Raw genomic sequence first — 13,145 nt, 5'->3', positions numbered from 1 at the left:
AAGGGGAAGGCCAGCCGACCTCCATCTGCCTCCCCTGGGAGACTCGAGACAGCCAGAGAGCAGCTGGTGCTCACAAGCTGGGTGGGAGCTGCTTCTCCATAACAGCAGCTCATTGGGCTGTGGGGATGGGGGCAAGCCTGGTCTTCGTCCCTCCTCCACTCTGCCCCCTACAGTTTGAGATGGGAGCTTCAAGAGAGAGAGAGAGACAACAGTTGGGAAAAGGGGAAAGGGAGGAAAAGAAACTGTTGTGGGTATCAGAGGGCAGACCTGGGGTTTCTCTCCCATTGTAATATCAATAGATAGAGACCACATTTGTCTGAGACTGTCTCTGCCTTTTATTTTCTTATGCATTGTCAGAGCCACACAGTCCTGGGATAAACTCAGACCATTGGTTTGAAAGAAATCACAGGTACAATGTGTGTACACATGTGCATAGTGTGCATGCAAATATGTACAGCCGGACAGTGTGCCCGCAAAGGCATGTGTGCACGAGTGTGGACCACAGTGGAAACAGTACACCGCGGGGAGATGCCAGATGGAATGGTTTCCAGCACACGAGGTCTGTGTTCGGCTTCAGCTGCCAGCTGAGGGAAACGCAGGGCTGGCTCTCCCTGGCTAGCGACATGCCCAGCCCAGTGCGGAGGCAGCTCACAAACAGCTGTGTGCTCCTCAGAGCCATCGTTATTGTCATGTCTCAGACAATCACACACACAGCCCTGGGGAGAGGCAGTTGCCTCCGGGAAGCAGAAGGCCTGGGCTCCACTCTGCAGGCAGAGCCAGGGGTGTAGGCAGCCGAGAGAAGTGGGTGCAGACCACTTTGCATGGCAGGAGTTTTGTGTTTGGGGATGTGATGAATGCAGCACACAGAGGGTGACAGGGCCACTTCCAACCCTGGGTCTGTGTATGTGAGCGGTCTTGAGGGGCTGGATATGTCTTAGAAGAAAAAGAGAGCCAAGGGTGCCCTACATCCTGGGGTTCAGGCTGGGGAGAAACTCCTTGGTCTGAAAAACAAAGGGCACACCTTTGTTTAGCCTAAGGAATGTGCTGGTAAGAGCGGTCTCCCAGTGACTCTCTGTGTGAAGGGAGGCTGCATGGAGGGCCAGGATGTGTCCCAGGTTGGGGATGGGCCTTCTTCAAGGCTGCAGGCCCTCTGGCTTGAGAGACGGGGGCCAGAAGTGTCTAAGGTTGCCTGTAGGATGCCCCCCAAGGATGTTTTCTCAGGCTCTTGGGTTTCTGGGGTCTAGATGGAGGTCTCTTCATCTCACCATCCTTTTCTCTACTTGCCTCCATTCCTCTTTCATATGCCTGCACTCCGGCCTCCTCTCTCCCCTGCTGCCCTCAACACCTCATTCCTTGCCTGTTCAACAGCACTGGCTTTCTCTGGTCTCCCTGCAGCTCATTCCATTCACCCTGTCCTTCCCCAGCCACTGCCGAGGGGCCTGCTACCCCGCAAAGCTGTCCAGCTCTACTCAGAGCCACGCCAAGTCCTAGGGTCTCTCCTCTCAGCATCATGCTTGGAGATCCCTCCAGCCAACACTTGAGTGGGCCTTCCTGAGGCTCCTACCACCTCCTAACCCTCTGCCTTCTCCCACATCTCAACCACCAGCTCCCAGGGTCCTTTTGGTTACTTCTGCGGTCACAGAGCAACATTCTGTTCCAGGACACTGAGCTCCCTGGGCCCCACTGAGTCCGCACAGCCTGTTCCGCAGCCTGGACCCCTCACCCCCCCCCCATTCTGCCTGGCAATATCCCCTTCACCTCCACCTTCCCTAGGGAGCCCTTGGGGACTTGCCTCTGCTTTCAGCACTTTGTGCATTGATACCTCAGTGTCAGTGCTTATCACATGTTAGGTGACTGCTGATGAGCTATCTCTCTGCCCAGCACCTTGCCCCAGCCCAGCATCCCCCCAGGACAGGCACTGTGCCTGCAGTCAGTGCCCCACAAGCTTGGGGGGCACCACTGTGCCTCTGTGGCCATGCACAGTTCCTGAGCAGGGCTGGGGAGTGAGCTCTCCTAGGGCCGGAACATCAGGGAACAGTGCTCCCTGGGACACTGACTCTGGGGGAGGCAGAGGCACCACTATGCGGAGAAGCCCCAGGCTCCCCCTCCTTGGGATACGCATGGGAGCAGCCCTGGAGAAGGAAGGCAGAAAAGCACCTCTGTCTTGGGCTTGCTAGGAAAGCCCAAGGGAGCCCAGTAGTTGGAGGTGTTAGATGGGCGAGAGTGAAAGGTAGAAGGTGGTGGGGTGGGGGGGAGAGCTGTCAGCTGAGGAGGAGGGCAGCCTCAGGGCCTGTACGCATGGCATTTCCAGTGTTCCAGGATACGGCCTTCTCTAATCACCATCCACATTCCGTTCCATAGGCACTGGGGCTGACAGCTGGCTTTCTTTTAATAGCCACAAATATTCTGGGTGACATCCTAATCTCAGGGCATTCATGGCAAGCACACACACAGCTCGCAGCACCCCCACCCAGGTAAGCCCAGTCCCTAATCACATAGAGAGTTGTCCACCACCCATACTAGCTCACACGCACGGCTCAGAGCAGATGTGTTGGGAGACACTCAGTTCCACATCCTGTGGTGTCACAGTGAACGAGAGCATGTGCCTGGCACATGGCCACACACACTAGCACACACACATACCGCTGTCTTATAGCACAGTGTAGCCACCACCACTTGCTACAACGTGCAGTCAGTCATGCAATCTCACACATACATGCTGGGAGACAGTCTCTGACTACGCTCAGCCTGCTCGGAGCCTCTGGGAGTCAGAGACCCCCTCCAAGAGGGCAAAGGAAAGGTGAGAAGGTATGGAGAAAGGGCAATTCTCAGAGGACACTGAGCCTACCAGTGAGAACAAACCCCCCTTTCCTGACCACTCCTTGGGCTACTTGTCCCTTGTCTCTAGTCACCTTTCTGGGTGCCTCTGTTTCATGTCCTGGGGGCTTGAGAGGGGCCTTGGCTTCCACATCCTCCAGGCCTTGACTGCAGGGAGACTGGCCACTCACTTGCTGGGCAGCCCCCCACGTAGCTGCTGCCTCCGTGTCTGTCCAGCCCTGGTGGGGGGTGGGGAGTTGGAGAGTCACTGTGAGGTGAGAGAGACATTGTGCAGTCTCACTCCTGTTCCCTCCACCACCAGGCCTTTCTCCATTCTCCCCACAATAGTCACTGGGGTGGGGCCCATGGAACTGTCTACAGGATTCCCAGTCACCAAATCCCTGCAAACTGTGAGTGCATGTGCCCGTGTGTGTCTGTGTGTGTCTGTGTGTGTGCGTGCACACGCATACCTTCTAAAGCATGTGGGGTGGTTGTGTTTTCATGAGGGTCTAGATCTCTGTTAATAAATAATCTTTACTTCTTGATGTCTTTTACTACAGTGGTTCAGGGCAGGTACCTCTAACTGCTCTTCCCTCAGCCCCTCAACTTCCAGGGATGACTCCCAGGGATGGAGGCAGTAGGAGGAGGTAGGGAGGCTCTTGGGGAGGCCCACAGTGGCCCCTGTAGGCACAATATGGAGGATCCCAAGTGTGGATGGGGACAGGAGCCCATGGTGCAGGGAGCTCTCCTGGGGAAATCTTGGAGCATCACAACCCTGGGCTCTAAGTGGGGGCTAGCAGGCTGGTGTCTCCCAGGACTGATAACAACTATGGGGTCTGTACCACCCATGGGCACCCCAGCCAGTCTTAGATGTGGAGGGGACTGTTTCAGAGGAGGACACAGAGGGTCAGAGAGGGTGAGTGACCTGCCCATGCTTACACAGCGAGGACATGAGAAAACTGAAGCTTGAATCCAGGGCTAGTGCTTCTCCCTGTCTTGGGGTGCTTCAAGATTTCCAGGGGGAGGGAACTTAATGCTGAGAACAATGGGCCCCTGAACTAGTTCCTGTCTGTCTCTCTAGAGGCCCATGTGGAACCAGAAATGCTAGTCTTCTAAATCTGTGGCTCTAAGGGATGGTGTCAGCATGAAAAAGAGATATCCTGGAATTGGAAGACCATGTTCAGTCCTAGCCTTGCTGCTGGGTGACCTTGGGCCAACCCTTTGTCTCTCTGGCCCCAGTCGTCCTACAAATCAGGGAAGGTGATGCATGAAAAGCCATAGGGGAGGTTGGATGGGACTCTTCGTGCCAGCGTCCCAGGATCCAGAGGGTTCCTGAGTCTCAGAGGCAGCCTTGCTCAGAGGCCAGAGGTAGGCCTGGTTGAGGAAGGGATGGCCAGCCATCGAGGGCCCAGCAGTTCTTACCACCTCACTTTCAGAGCCCAGGGATGCCTGGCGCCTCCGTCTGGAGATCCAGCTGAGGTCCGAGCCCTGGCTGCTCAGTGTGGAGCGGTGGGTGGAGTGATAGCTGGTGTATGGCCCAGGATGCTGGCCCGATACTCCCAGCAGCACCCCCAGGCAGGGAAGGTGCTGGGCTATGGCCATCCTACAGGAACAGTACATCTGGTTAAGGCAATGGCGATGGACCGACAGACACAGAGAGATGGGATGGATGAACAGACTGATACAAAGCCAATGGAAGTGGGCAGAGAGCCACTGGGAAATGGGAGGTTCAGACATTGGGGTTATGAGCTCAGACAGACAGATGATGGAGTGATGGGAATGGACAGAAAGACATTGATAGTCATGAAAAGTAACGAGGAAGGACAGAAAGATGTTGAGATGAAAGATGTTGAGACCGACAGACTCACAGGACAGAATGGACCAACAGATGCTGGGGCCATGGGCATGGAGGGAGAGCCTTGGGGTAGCAGGTTCAGCCAGGTGCTCCATTCCCGCCCTCTCTGCAAACGGGACATCTGCGTTGCCTGGGCTAAGGCTTGCTGCTGGCCTTGGCAGTGTGGTGTTACTGACACCACTGGGCTGAAAGGAGCCCTGGAAGCCTTCTTGTGGGAGAGGCCAGAGCGCTTGGATTCTCATCAGGGAATGCTCTGGGCCAGACCCATCCCTGGGCCTCTGCCAGGGCCCTTCCAGTGTAGCCCAGCTTTCCCTGCTGTGGTCTCTCCAGGGCATCTCTGTCTGGGGGCTGCTCCTTATCAGGGGCAGCTCTGCCAATCAGCTGCCCTGGCTGCCTTTTGGTCGTGGCTCCAAAAATCCCTAGTTAGGACTGGACACTGCCCAGGGAGCCCGACATCCTGCCAAGCTAAGCGTCCTAGGAAGGTGGAACAGCAGAAGGGCACCCCAGCTCTGGACCCCACCCACTGTCATTGGCTGCTCCCAGGTGCTAGAGGCCCCTCCCAATGCACTTACAAGAAACGGGAAAGATGGCGGCCTTTGCACCATCAGCAGGCCCAGACCCTCCATGCCCATGGGGGTGGGCCTGGGGACCTGAGTCTGTGTTCTGGAGTAGGGATGCACCTGTACTTGGGGTGGGTGATGGCATAAATGATGGGGTTGTGGATGGCAGAGGCCTTGGCGATGACAGCGGGCACCGAGTTCATGTAGGGCGTCAGGACATGCGAGTACCTAGGACAGAGAAGCAGTGGTCTCCCTGCCAACTGGCCCTCCCTGGAGACTCCACAGCCCAGCCCCTCGGAAATCTTCTTTCTCTAGGTCAGGCCCTGCCAAGGGCACAGCCCACCTTGGCCAAAACCAGCTGGGCCAACTCAGCCCCATAGGAGTGAGTGCGATGCAGGGAGAATTCTGGTCTGAGCCGAGTGGGAACCTGTGGAGAGCTGAGGGAGGCGCTAGGAGGAAGATATGTCAGGTTGGGGGTTTCACTGTTCCCTGGAGCTTGTGCTGACAGCAGTAAATCCTCTTCACCCCCAGTGACCCTGGTCCTCTGCCCAGTTCTTCCCACCCCACACCCCAGTCCTGCTGCTCACAGCTCCCCTGGCACAGTAACTTCACAGGATGCCCGTGAAGGAATTGTTCCTGTACGAGGAGAAGATCTCATCCCCAAACACTTCCAAGGATTAATACTCTCTCTGTCCTCAAAGTTCTTCTGAAGTCTGGCCTACATCCACACTGCTGCAAATGTCAAAGTCCTCAGAGTCTCACTGTGGAGGGCTGGGTGCATGCCCAGGTGAGGAAGGAGCCAGAACCTTTGGGAGAGCCATGGATTCCCAACGGGTCTAGCAGGACCTGTAGCTCTCATAGGTGCTCAGGCCAAATCCAGTGTGGCCCAGAGCACCCCCAGCATGTATCCTAGTGCCTGCAGGAACCAGGCAGGCCCTGCTAGGGCGGAGCATCTCACAGCAGGGGGAGAAGAAGGCTGTGAGGGCAGACTTAGGGTGTGAGAACAGATGGTTTGGGCTAGGGCTGGGGAGGGAGAGACTGCCTCAGGACCCCAAAACCGCCCCCTACCCCTTTACCCCCCACCAAGCCCCTTAGCCATTGCTCACCCAGCAAAGGCCGTCAGGGCCACAGTGGAGTAGGGGGCCCAGGAGAGCACGAAGAGCAGGATGACCAGCAGCACAATCTTGGCCATTTTCCACTCGCTCTGTAGACGCTGCTGTTGCCGAGGCAACTCACTGCGGCCCTCACAGGCCCCAAAAGTCTGGAGAGCCCTAGGAAGGGTGTGGAGTCTGCATCTGACCCTGCTTGGGTTGCAGTGAGTGCCAGGGTCACCATGGCCACTGTCGAGGAGCCTCCCTGGACGTGGCCATTCTTTCAGTGTAGGCAGCCCTGACACCCTAAAGTTCTTCACACAACCCAAGCTGCTTCCTTGGGTTCCACCTGTGGTGTTTCCTCTGCCCCCCCCGACCTCCTGCTACACCTAAAGGCCCCTCTGGAGGGGGCTCTGTTTTCTGAGACTTCTGTAGACACCAGGCTGTGCTAGCCTCTAGGCACCTACCCCATAAGCTCAGGTGCTCAGCTTGTCTTTGTCCATCTGGAGCTGGGGGTGCCCCAGAGGTGGGTGCATATGTGAGCCTCTGGCACAGAGGCACAGCCCCCCTCCCACCTAGTCCCTCCTCCATGCCCAGCTCTTACTGGCCTGTCTCCCGAATGGCCCTGAAGATGAAGACGTAGCAGTAGATGATAATGAGCAGGGGGAGGAAGAACACAAAGCAGAAGAGCAGCATGGTGTAGGCACGGACCGACGGCGTGAAGCTCATGTAGTCCCAGGAGCAGGAGGTCATCAGCCCCTCAGGCACGTAGGCACCTGGCACCGAGGGTAGGCAGGCTCTCAGCGTTCTGGGCAGTGCTGACTAGGGCTCTTTATCAAGAAGGGGCTTTGGATTTGGGGTCTGGGATCCCAAAGCACTGGCCACAGCCACAGCCTAGCCCAGTGCAGTGTGGAAGCCGAGGACATGGAGGGGAGCTTTCCAAGCCTTTTCTGGGAGAAACAGAAAAACCCACTGCTGCCTGTTCTTGCCAGTATGGAGCACAGGCCTCACCATAGCCCTACAGCCCTACTCCTCCAGGCTTCAGCCAGCCTTCTTGTCCTGCCACAGAAAAGATGGTCCCTTACTGCCAACCCTCGTGCCTGCTGAAGCCTCACACCCCAGCCCCTGCCTATCTGACTGCAAACTCAGAATCAGATATACCTGCCACCCAGGAACCATGTGGTCTGCCCATCTACATTGAGGGATGGGAGCCCAGGTCACACTCTGATAGCTGGTGGTGCAACCTCAGTTTCCCCTGCTACTAGTCATGCCTCCTGAATGTTCATGCCTCCTGAACCCCTGAGGTTCAGGCAGTTCCCTGGCCCTCCTCCTGCCAGCTGGTAAGCCCGAATCTACCAACGTGCCCTTGAACATGCCCTTTCCAGACTATCTTCCCCCCCCAATTACTGCAGCCCACTTACTCCAGCCAAAGAAGGGTGGAAGACTCCAGGCCAGGGCGTAGAGCCAGACGCCCAGCAGGACAAGCGCTGCCCGTCTCTTGGACACCACCCCAATGGTGGCCAGTGGGCGCGTGATCACCAGATAGCGGTCCAGGGCGATGGCCGTCAGGGTAATCATGGAGGTGATGCCAAAGAGGGCACCACAGAAGGCATAAAACTCACAGCCTGTGGACAAAGCACCCTGAGCCCAGCCCTGTGCAGGAAGCCCATCAGGCACCCCAGGGAAGGGAGGGTCTGTGGACGGCACGTACTCGGCTTCTGCCTTTCTCTCAAGAAGTGCAGGCTGAGCCCCTCTTCACTCTGCCTATTTGCCACCTCTGCCTGAGGCTGGTGGAGGTCTCAGGACTGGAACCTGAGTCTTGTCTATTGCTAACTTGTGGGATGTCGGCAGCTGCCCACCCACTCTCTGCCAAGGAAGAATAACTCACTCCTCATCTGGGCCACCCTGCACCATGGGCACCCCCTGTCAAACCCTTCCTCCCCCCTCCAGCAGAAGGTATCCAGAGTGTCTACCTGCCTCCCCAAAGAGCCACTGCTTATAGAGGCTGCTGGCAAAGACGACGGGAGCCTGGGTGAAGGACATGAGGAAGTCGCTGATGGCAAGGTTGATAATAAACATATTGGCAGGTGTCCTAAGACCTCGGCTCCTGTGAGGGGTTGGAAACTGTGAGAAGGTGCTTCTGCTGGTTAGCTTCCCTCCACTGTGGCTGCACACACACACACATACACAGGCTCATGTGGGCACTCACACGGACAGGAGCCACTGGGCCATCCCACAGCCCAGCAAGTGCCAGCCAAACTGCTCTGATGCCCGGCAGTGTAGGCTGAAAAGTGAGGGCAGCTCACACAGAGTGAAGCAGTGAGCACTGCCTCTCCCAGAGCTACTGTCAGCCCAGTGGAAGCTGGTTTTGGGTGTCAGCCATTACTTCTCACCCTTTGCACCCCCTCTGCACGACCCACACTCTCTCCGTGGACAGACCCCTCATTTCTCTGAGTCCCGCCAGGCCAAGGTCTCTCCCCAGGCTCCTCTTCCATGTGCCCAAATCGTGCCTCCTTCTTTCTCAGGCACCCTCCTCAACCCCCTTCTCCCAGTGTCATGGTCAGGGCCCTGCTCAGCACAGCTGTGTCTGCATTCCTCACCCGCAGGGTGTCAGAAGGCAATAGTTGGACGATTGTGCTGCCCCGCGGGTGGCACTTTCAAAAACCTTGTCTCCTATAATCATCCATCTTTGCATCTACCCTCACCCTCATTTTCCAGATAAGGAGACTGAGGCTCCCACTTGTGATGTGGTTCACTCCAGATCACACAATTCAGTAAGCAGCACAGCCAGGATTCAGACAGATTTGCTGGGCACTGCATGCACATGAACTTAGACATTACATTGACTCTGTGAAGTAAAGCACCGCTCCAGTTTGCAGACAAGTTATATGGGCTTAAAGGGGATAAACGACTTGCCCACAGTCAGTTGAGCTAGTAGGTGATAGGGCTACGGTGTCACTTCTCTGCTTGCCTGCCTCAGCCATTCAGCTTGGGTACAAGGTTAGAGTAGGTGTGGAGGGAAGGGGTGGTGGCTGAGGGGGTTGAGGACTCAGGGCCCTGGTGCCAGGACTGCTCTTTGAAGCAGAAGGAGGAAGATGATCAATGGGGCAAGTGATGGTGGAGGGGAGGTGACAGCAGGGCAGAATGGGCAGAGCCAAGTATCCTAGACAATCACCACATGCAAAGGGTGTGCCTGGGCCCAATTAGCACATGCTAATTGAGCTGCCTGGACTACTTTTTCAGCTCCTTCCATGAGTTTTATGATTGAGGCCTGGGCCCGAGACCACTAAAGGTTTTGTTCGGTCTCACTTCCCAGGTTCAGCAGTGTCCTGGCAGAACAGGTACCGGCACTTCTGTCCTGTGTGTTGCCCTGTCTCTGCACGACTGGCCCCCTCAGTCCCCAGGCCCCAACCTCACCAACTAGGCACCTGCAGAAGGTATAGATGACTGTTAGATTGCCCAGCATGCCCGTGAGGCCCACCAGCAGGATCACCGTGCCTAGGGTGTAGTGGGCATGGTCCGGAACATCAGCTGTGGGGAAGGGGACCCAGGCAGCATCCTGAGCCCTGGCAGCCTGTAGAAAGACAGAGAAACAAAGGCATCATGTTATCCTGTCACCTTCAAATACCCCTGAGTCAAGAGGGTCAGGGTTCTCAGAAGGGAACTGAAGCTCACAGTGCCAAAGTCACTTGACCACACAGCTAGCAAGTAGCTGAACTGAAATGAAAATAATATAACTCTTCTTAAAGTCAAGCCCAAGCTCCTAGACCCTGGCACAGAAGCACAAGGCTTCTGGAAGTGGGCTCAGATCACTTTACCAGATCGGAGGCTGGTAAGACAGACAGACACATGTCTGACAAGCGGCAACATAGCTAGGATGACTCCACCTTTCCTTTGGGAGAAGGCAGAGCCGACTCTTGGGCGGTTCCTCTCTGCAGTACGGGGTCTGTTCCATGCACTCAAGACAGCTACCAGTGCTTCTCCGACCTCCTTGACTCTGGATTCGTGAAGTGGGGTAAACTCCTCCTGAACCTCAAGGAAGAGGCTCCATTCCCCCAGAGTATAACTGAGTAGTACTGACACAAAATGGAGGGGAAGAATTTTCTTTTAAAAAGGAAGTTTAGACCTCCCAGGGTCACCTGGAGGAGATCATGACACTAGGAAGCTAGTACAAACAGATTTAAAGATACCTCCTTCCCCAGCTCCTTCCAGGAGTGGTTTAGTCTCTATCCTGCCCTGGCCTCTGTAGCTACAGGAGACCTCCCATCCTGTGCAGGATCTTAGGCCAGCACTCCAGGGTGCTAAGGGTACCCTCAACCCTCCCCAGTTAGTGGTGGGGTCGGTGGGTATGGCCCTAAGGCTCTGGCCAGAATGACAGAGGCAGCAGAGTGCACTCTGCCTGGACCAATCCAGAAGCCCAGAGTGTGCCTGCTTCTCTGGAAGCCTCCATGGGGCATCCAACCATCCTGAGAAATGAGTGGATACAGACAAGGGCAGGTCTGCGACATCCCAGCACCTTGTCCTTCAGATTGGCTTCTCTATTCCTTGGACGCTCTCCTTGAGAAAAATTGTTGCCTACACTCTCCTCTAGTGGCCTCTTTGTGAAGGGCAGGCATAGAGAGGTCCAATAACATGCCCCAGAGCTCATGACAAAGCACAGACCATTTTTATCTCCCTACCTAAGGCCCTGTGTGTCCCCAGGATGGGAGTCCAAATGGGGGAAGAAGGCTGTGTGCCTGCAGACGCTCACCCAGGCTTACCGTGGGGCTGAAAGGCAGAGGCTGGTCCGGGCTGGAGGTGCTGCTCCGGGGGCTGTCCCACCTGCCGGGAGAGACTGGGGTGGCCACGCGGCTGGGATCCTGGGATGGGTCCAGCGGGACTCTTGGTCCCAAAGAAGGGTTCATCTTCAGGTGAATGGTCTTTCCTTGAAAGAATTTAAGAGCACAGAGCGCTCAGGATGTTAGCTATGCCCAGCTTCCTAACTTTCCCCCATCTTCAGCACCCCTGCCCAGTCTGCCAGCTGCCTGCTTCTGCAACCAGCATGGGGATGGTGACTTCTCTGTGTCCAGTGAAGCATAAAGGAGAAGGGAATGTCACAGTTATGGCAACTCACAGCCACATGGTCTGTCCCCACCTTTAAGTAGTGGGGCTGGGAGTGCGCATGCCCAGTTGCTGAGTGCAATCGCCCCCTCAGACACAGGTCCCTGATGACGGTAGCATGTATATGTGGATGTGTGTGTGTGTGTGAGTATGTCTGTATGTGCATGTGAGTGTGTGTCTATCAGTGCGAATGTGTGCATGTGCGTGTATGTATTCCAGGGGAGACTGCAGGCGTAGGCTCCTGCACATCGGGAAGAAGGCTTTGTCCTCTCCTCTACCAGGCTCTCTTTCTTCCTGGAGCTCATCAGGAATAGCCTCTGTCACCCCCAACAAACCCAGAGCTGTTCAGTGGTCAGATGAACCTGTGGAGCCCAAACTTACCCTTTCCACAGGATGCCGTACCCTCCCATCCAGCCCCTGGGAGCCCATCACATCTTCACGACCACCCTGCACAGAACCAAGACTGGCCACCCATTTTCCAGACGAAGAAGCTAAGAGGTAAGCCAGGATATAAATGCACAGAAAGAAATCTTACTGTCAGGGTGAGATCCAATCATGAAACATTTTTGCCTGTCCTTTTTTTGATAGTAAACTTTTTGTTTTTCATTGAAGTACAATGTTTTTTTTAAAAAACTGCAAAGTTGGTAGAAACCTGGGAGCTCACCCAGGCCTGCAGGCCTGGCCCCAAGATAAGTGAATGTCAGAAGTGGAGGGGACCCTGGGTCTGCATGTTGTCCCCATTGGTGTCTGTGTATGTGGGCCAGGAGTCATCACACCAGAGGGCTGTGTGCCAGGGGAGGGACCTGCCACTACTCCTGACCCCTTTTTAGTGCAACAGCAGCCAAACTCAGGCGCCAGGCAGTCTGGGTGCAGCAGCCAACTGAGCAGAGAGGTGTTTGGAAGCACCAGCTCCTGGCACCTGGGGCCTCACTTGATGCTGGACTAAGGCTGAGATGGAAGGGAAGGCTTGGTCACATGGGAAGCTGAGTTCAGGAGGAGGGCCAGCTCGGTACCTGGGGTCCTCACTATGCTCTAGCCAGGGTGGCCTCCTCTCAGACCACAGAGTCCACACTGTCCCTCTGTCACCAGCTGAAACCTTCCCTGGCCCCTTCTCTGGGTCTCAGCTCAAATACAACAAGGTGCCAAGGAAGCTGTCCTATAGACCTCACTGCTCACACAGCCTCCTGTCCATCCTTCGGAGCATTCACCAACAGTGTCATCTATAATGATTGTCACCTGATTGTGTCTGTCTCCCTCTCTGTACCATAAACAGTTCTATTTGTTTTACCTTTGTGACCCACTGCTCAGAAGAGTACCAGGCACATTGTTTCAGGAAAGTAAAAATCTCCCTGATTCTTGCTTCTCAAAGTGTGGTCCAAGGACCAGCCACATCCGTGTCACCTGGAACTTGTGAGAAATGTTCTAGACCTACTGAATCAGGTTACCCAGTCACACACTACATGGGACACATGCTGTTCTGTTCTAGACTCTTCAGAAATCATAGGGACTGGTAACAGGTGGGGGAAGCCAACCTGAGAGGAGACTGAGGCAACCCAGAGATTAGCAGCAGCAGGATGTGCCCCACAGGCAAGCCTGACAGGCAACAGGAGGGAGAGGAGTGCTGGATTCCAGGGGCTCAGGCTCCCCAGCAAGGGCCCTGGGAGACAGTCTCATGAGTGGGAGCTGGAGCCCCGGTGCGGACGTGGCTGTTGGCAGAGGTGC

General features: G+C 55.7%; 1 protein-coding gene across 1 annotated transcript; it reads right to left on the bottom strand.

Moving 5' to 3' along the window:
- Positions 1-338: 338 nt before the first annotated feature.
- Positions 339-11,414, bottom strand: OPN4 (opsin 4). Its single transcript, XM_066242965.1, has 10 exons — positions 11,084-11,414; positions 9,752-9,897; positions 8,297-8,430; positions 7,745-7,948; positions 6,928-7,099; positions 6,339-6,503; positions 5,353-5,460; positions 4,240-4,420; positions 2,913-3,056; positions 339-1,001 (listed from the first exon to the last, which is right to left on the bottom strand). Exons 1-10 carry the CDS (start codon positions 11,225-11,227, stop codon positions 963-965), a joined length of 1,437 nt encoding a protein of 478 aa, XP_066099062.1. The 5' UTR covers positions 11,228-11,414; the 3' UTR covers positions 339-962.
- Between the last annotated feature and the right edge of the window lie 1,731 nt (positions 11,415-13,145).

This window comes from Saccopteryx bilineata, chromosome 9 (genome assembly GCF_036850765.1).
Source record: "Saccopteryx bilineata isolate mSacBil1 chromosome 9, mSacBil1_pri_phased_curated, whole genome shotgun sequence".
Classification (NCBI taxonomy): domain Eukaryota; kingdom Metazoa; phylum Chordata; class Mammalia; order Chiroptera; family Emballonuridae; genus Saccopteryx; species Saccopteryx bilineata.
Note: the sequence above shows the minus strand (reverse complement) of the source record. Positions and strands in the feature narration are given on the sequence as shown.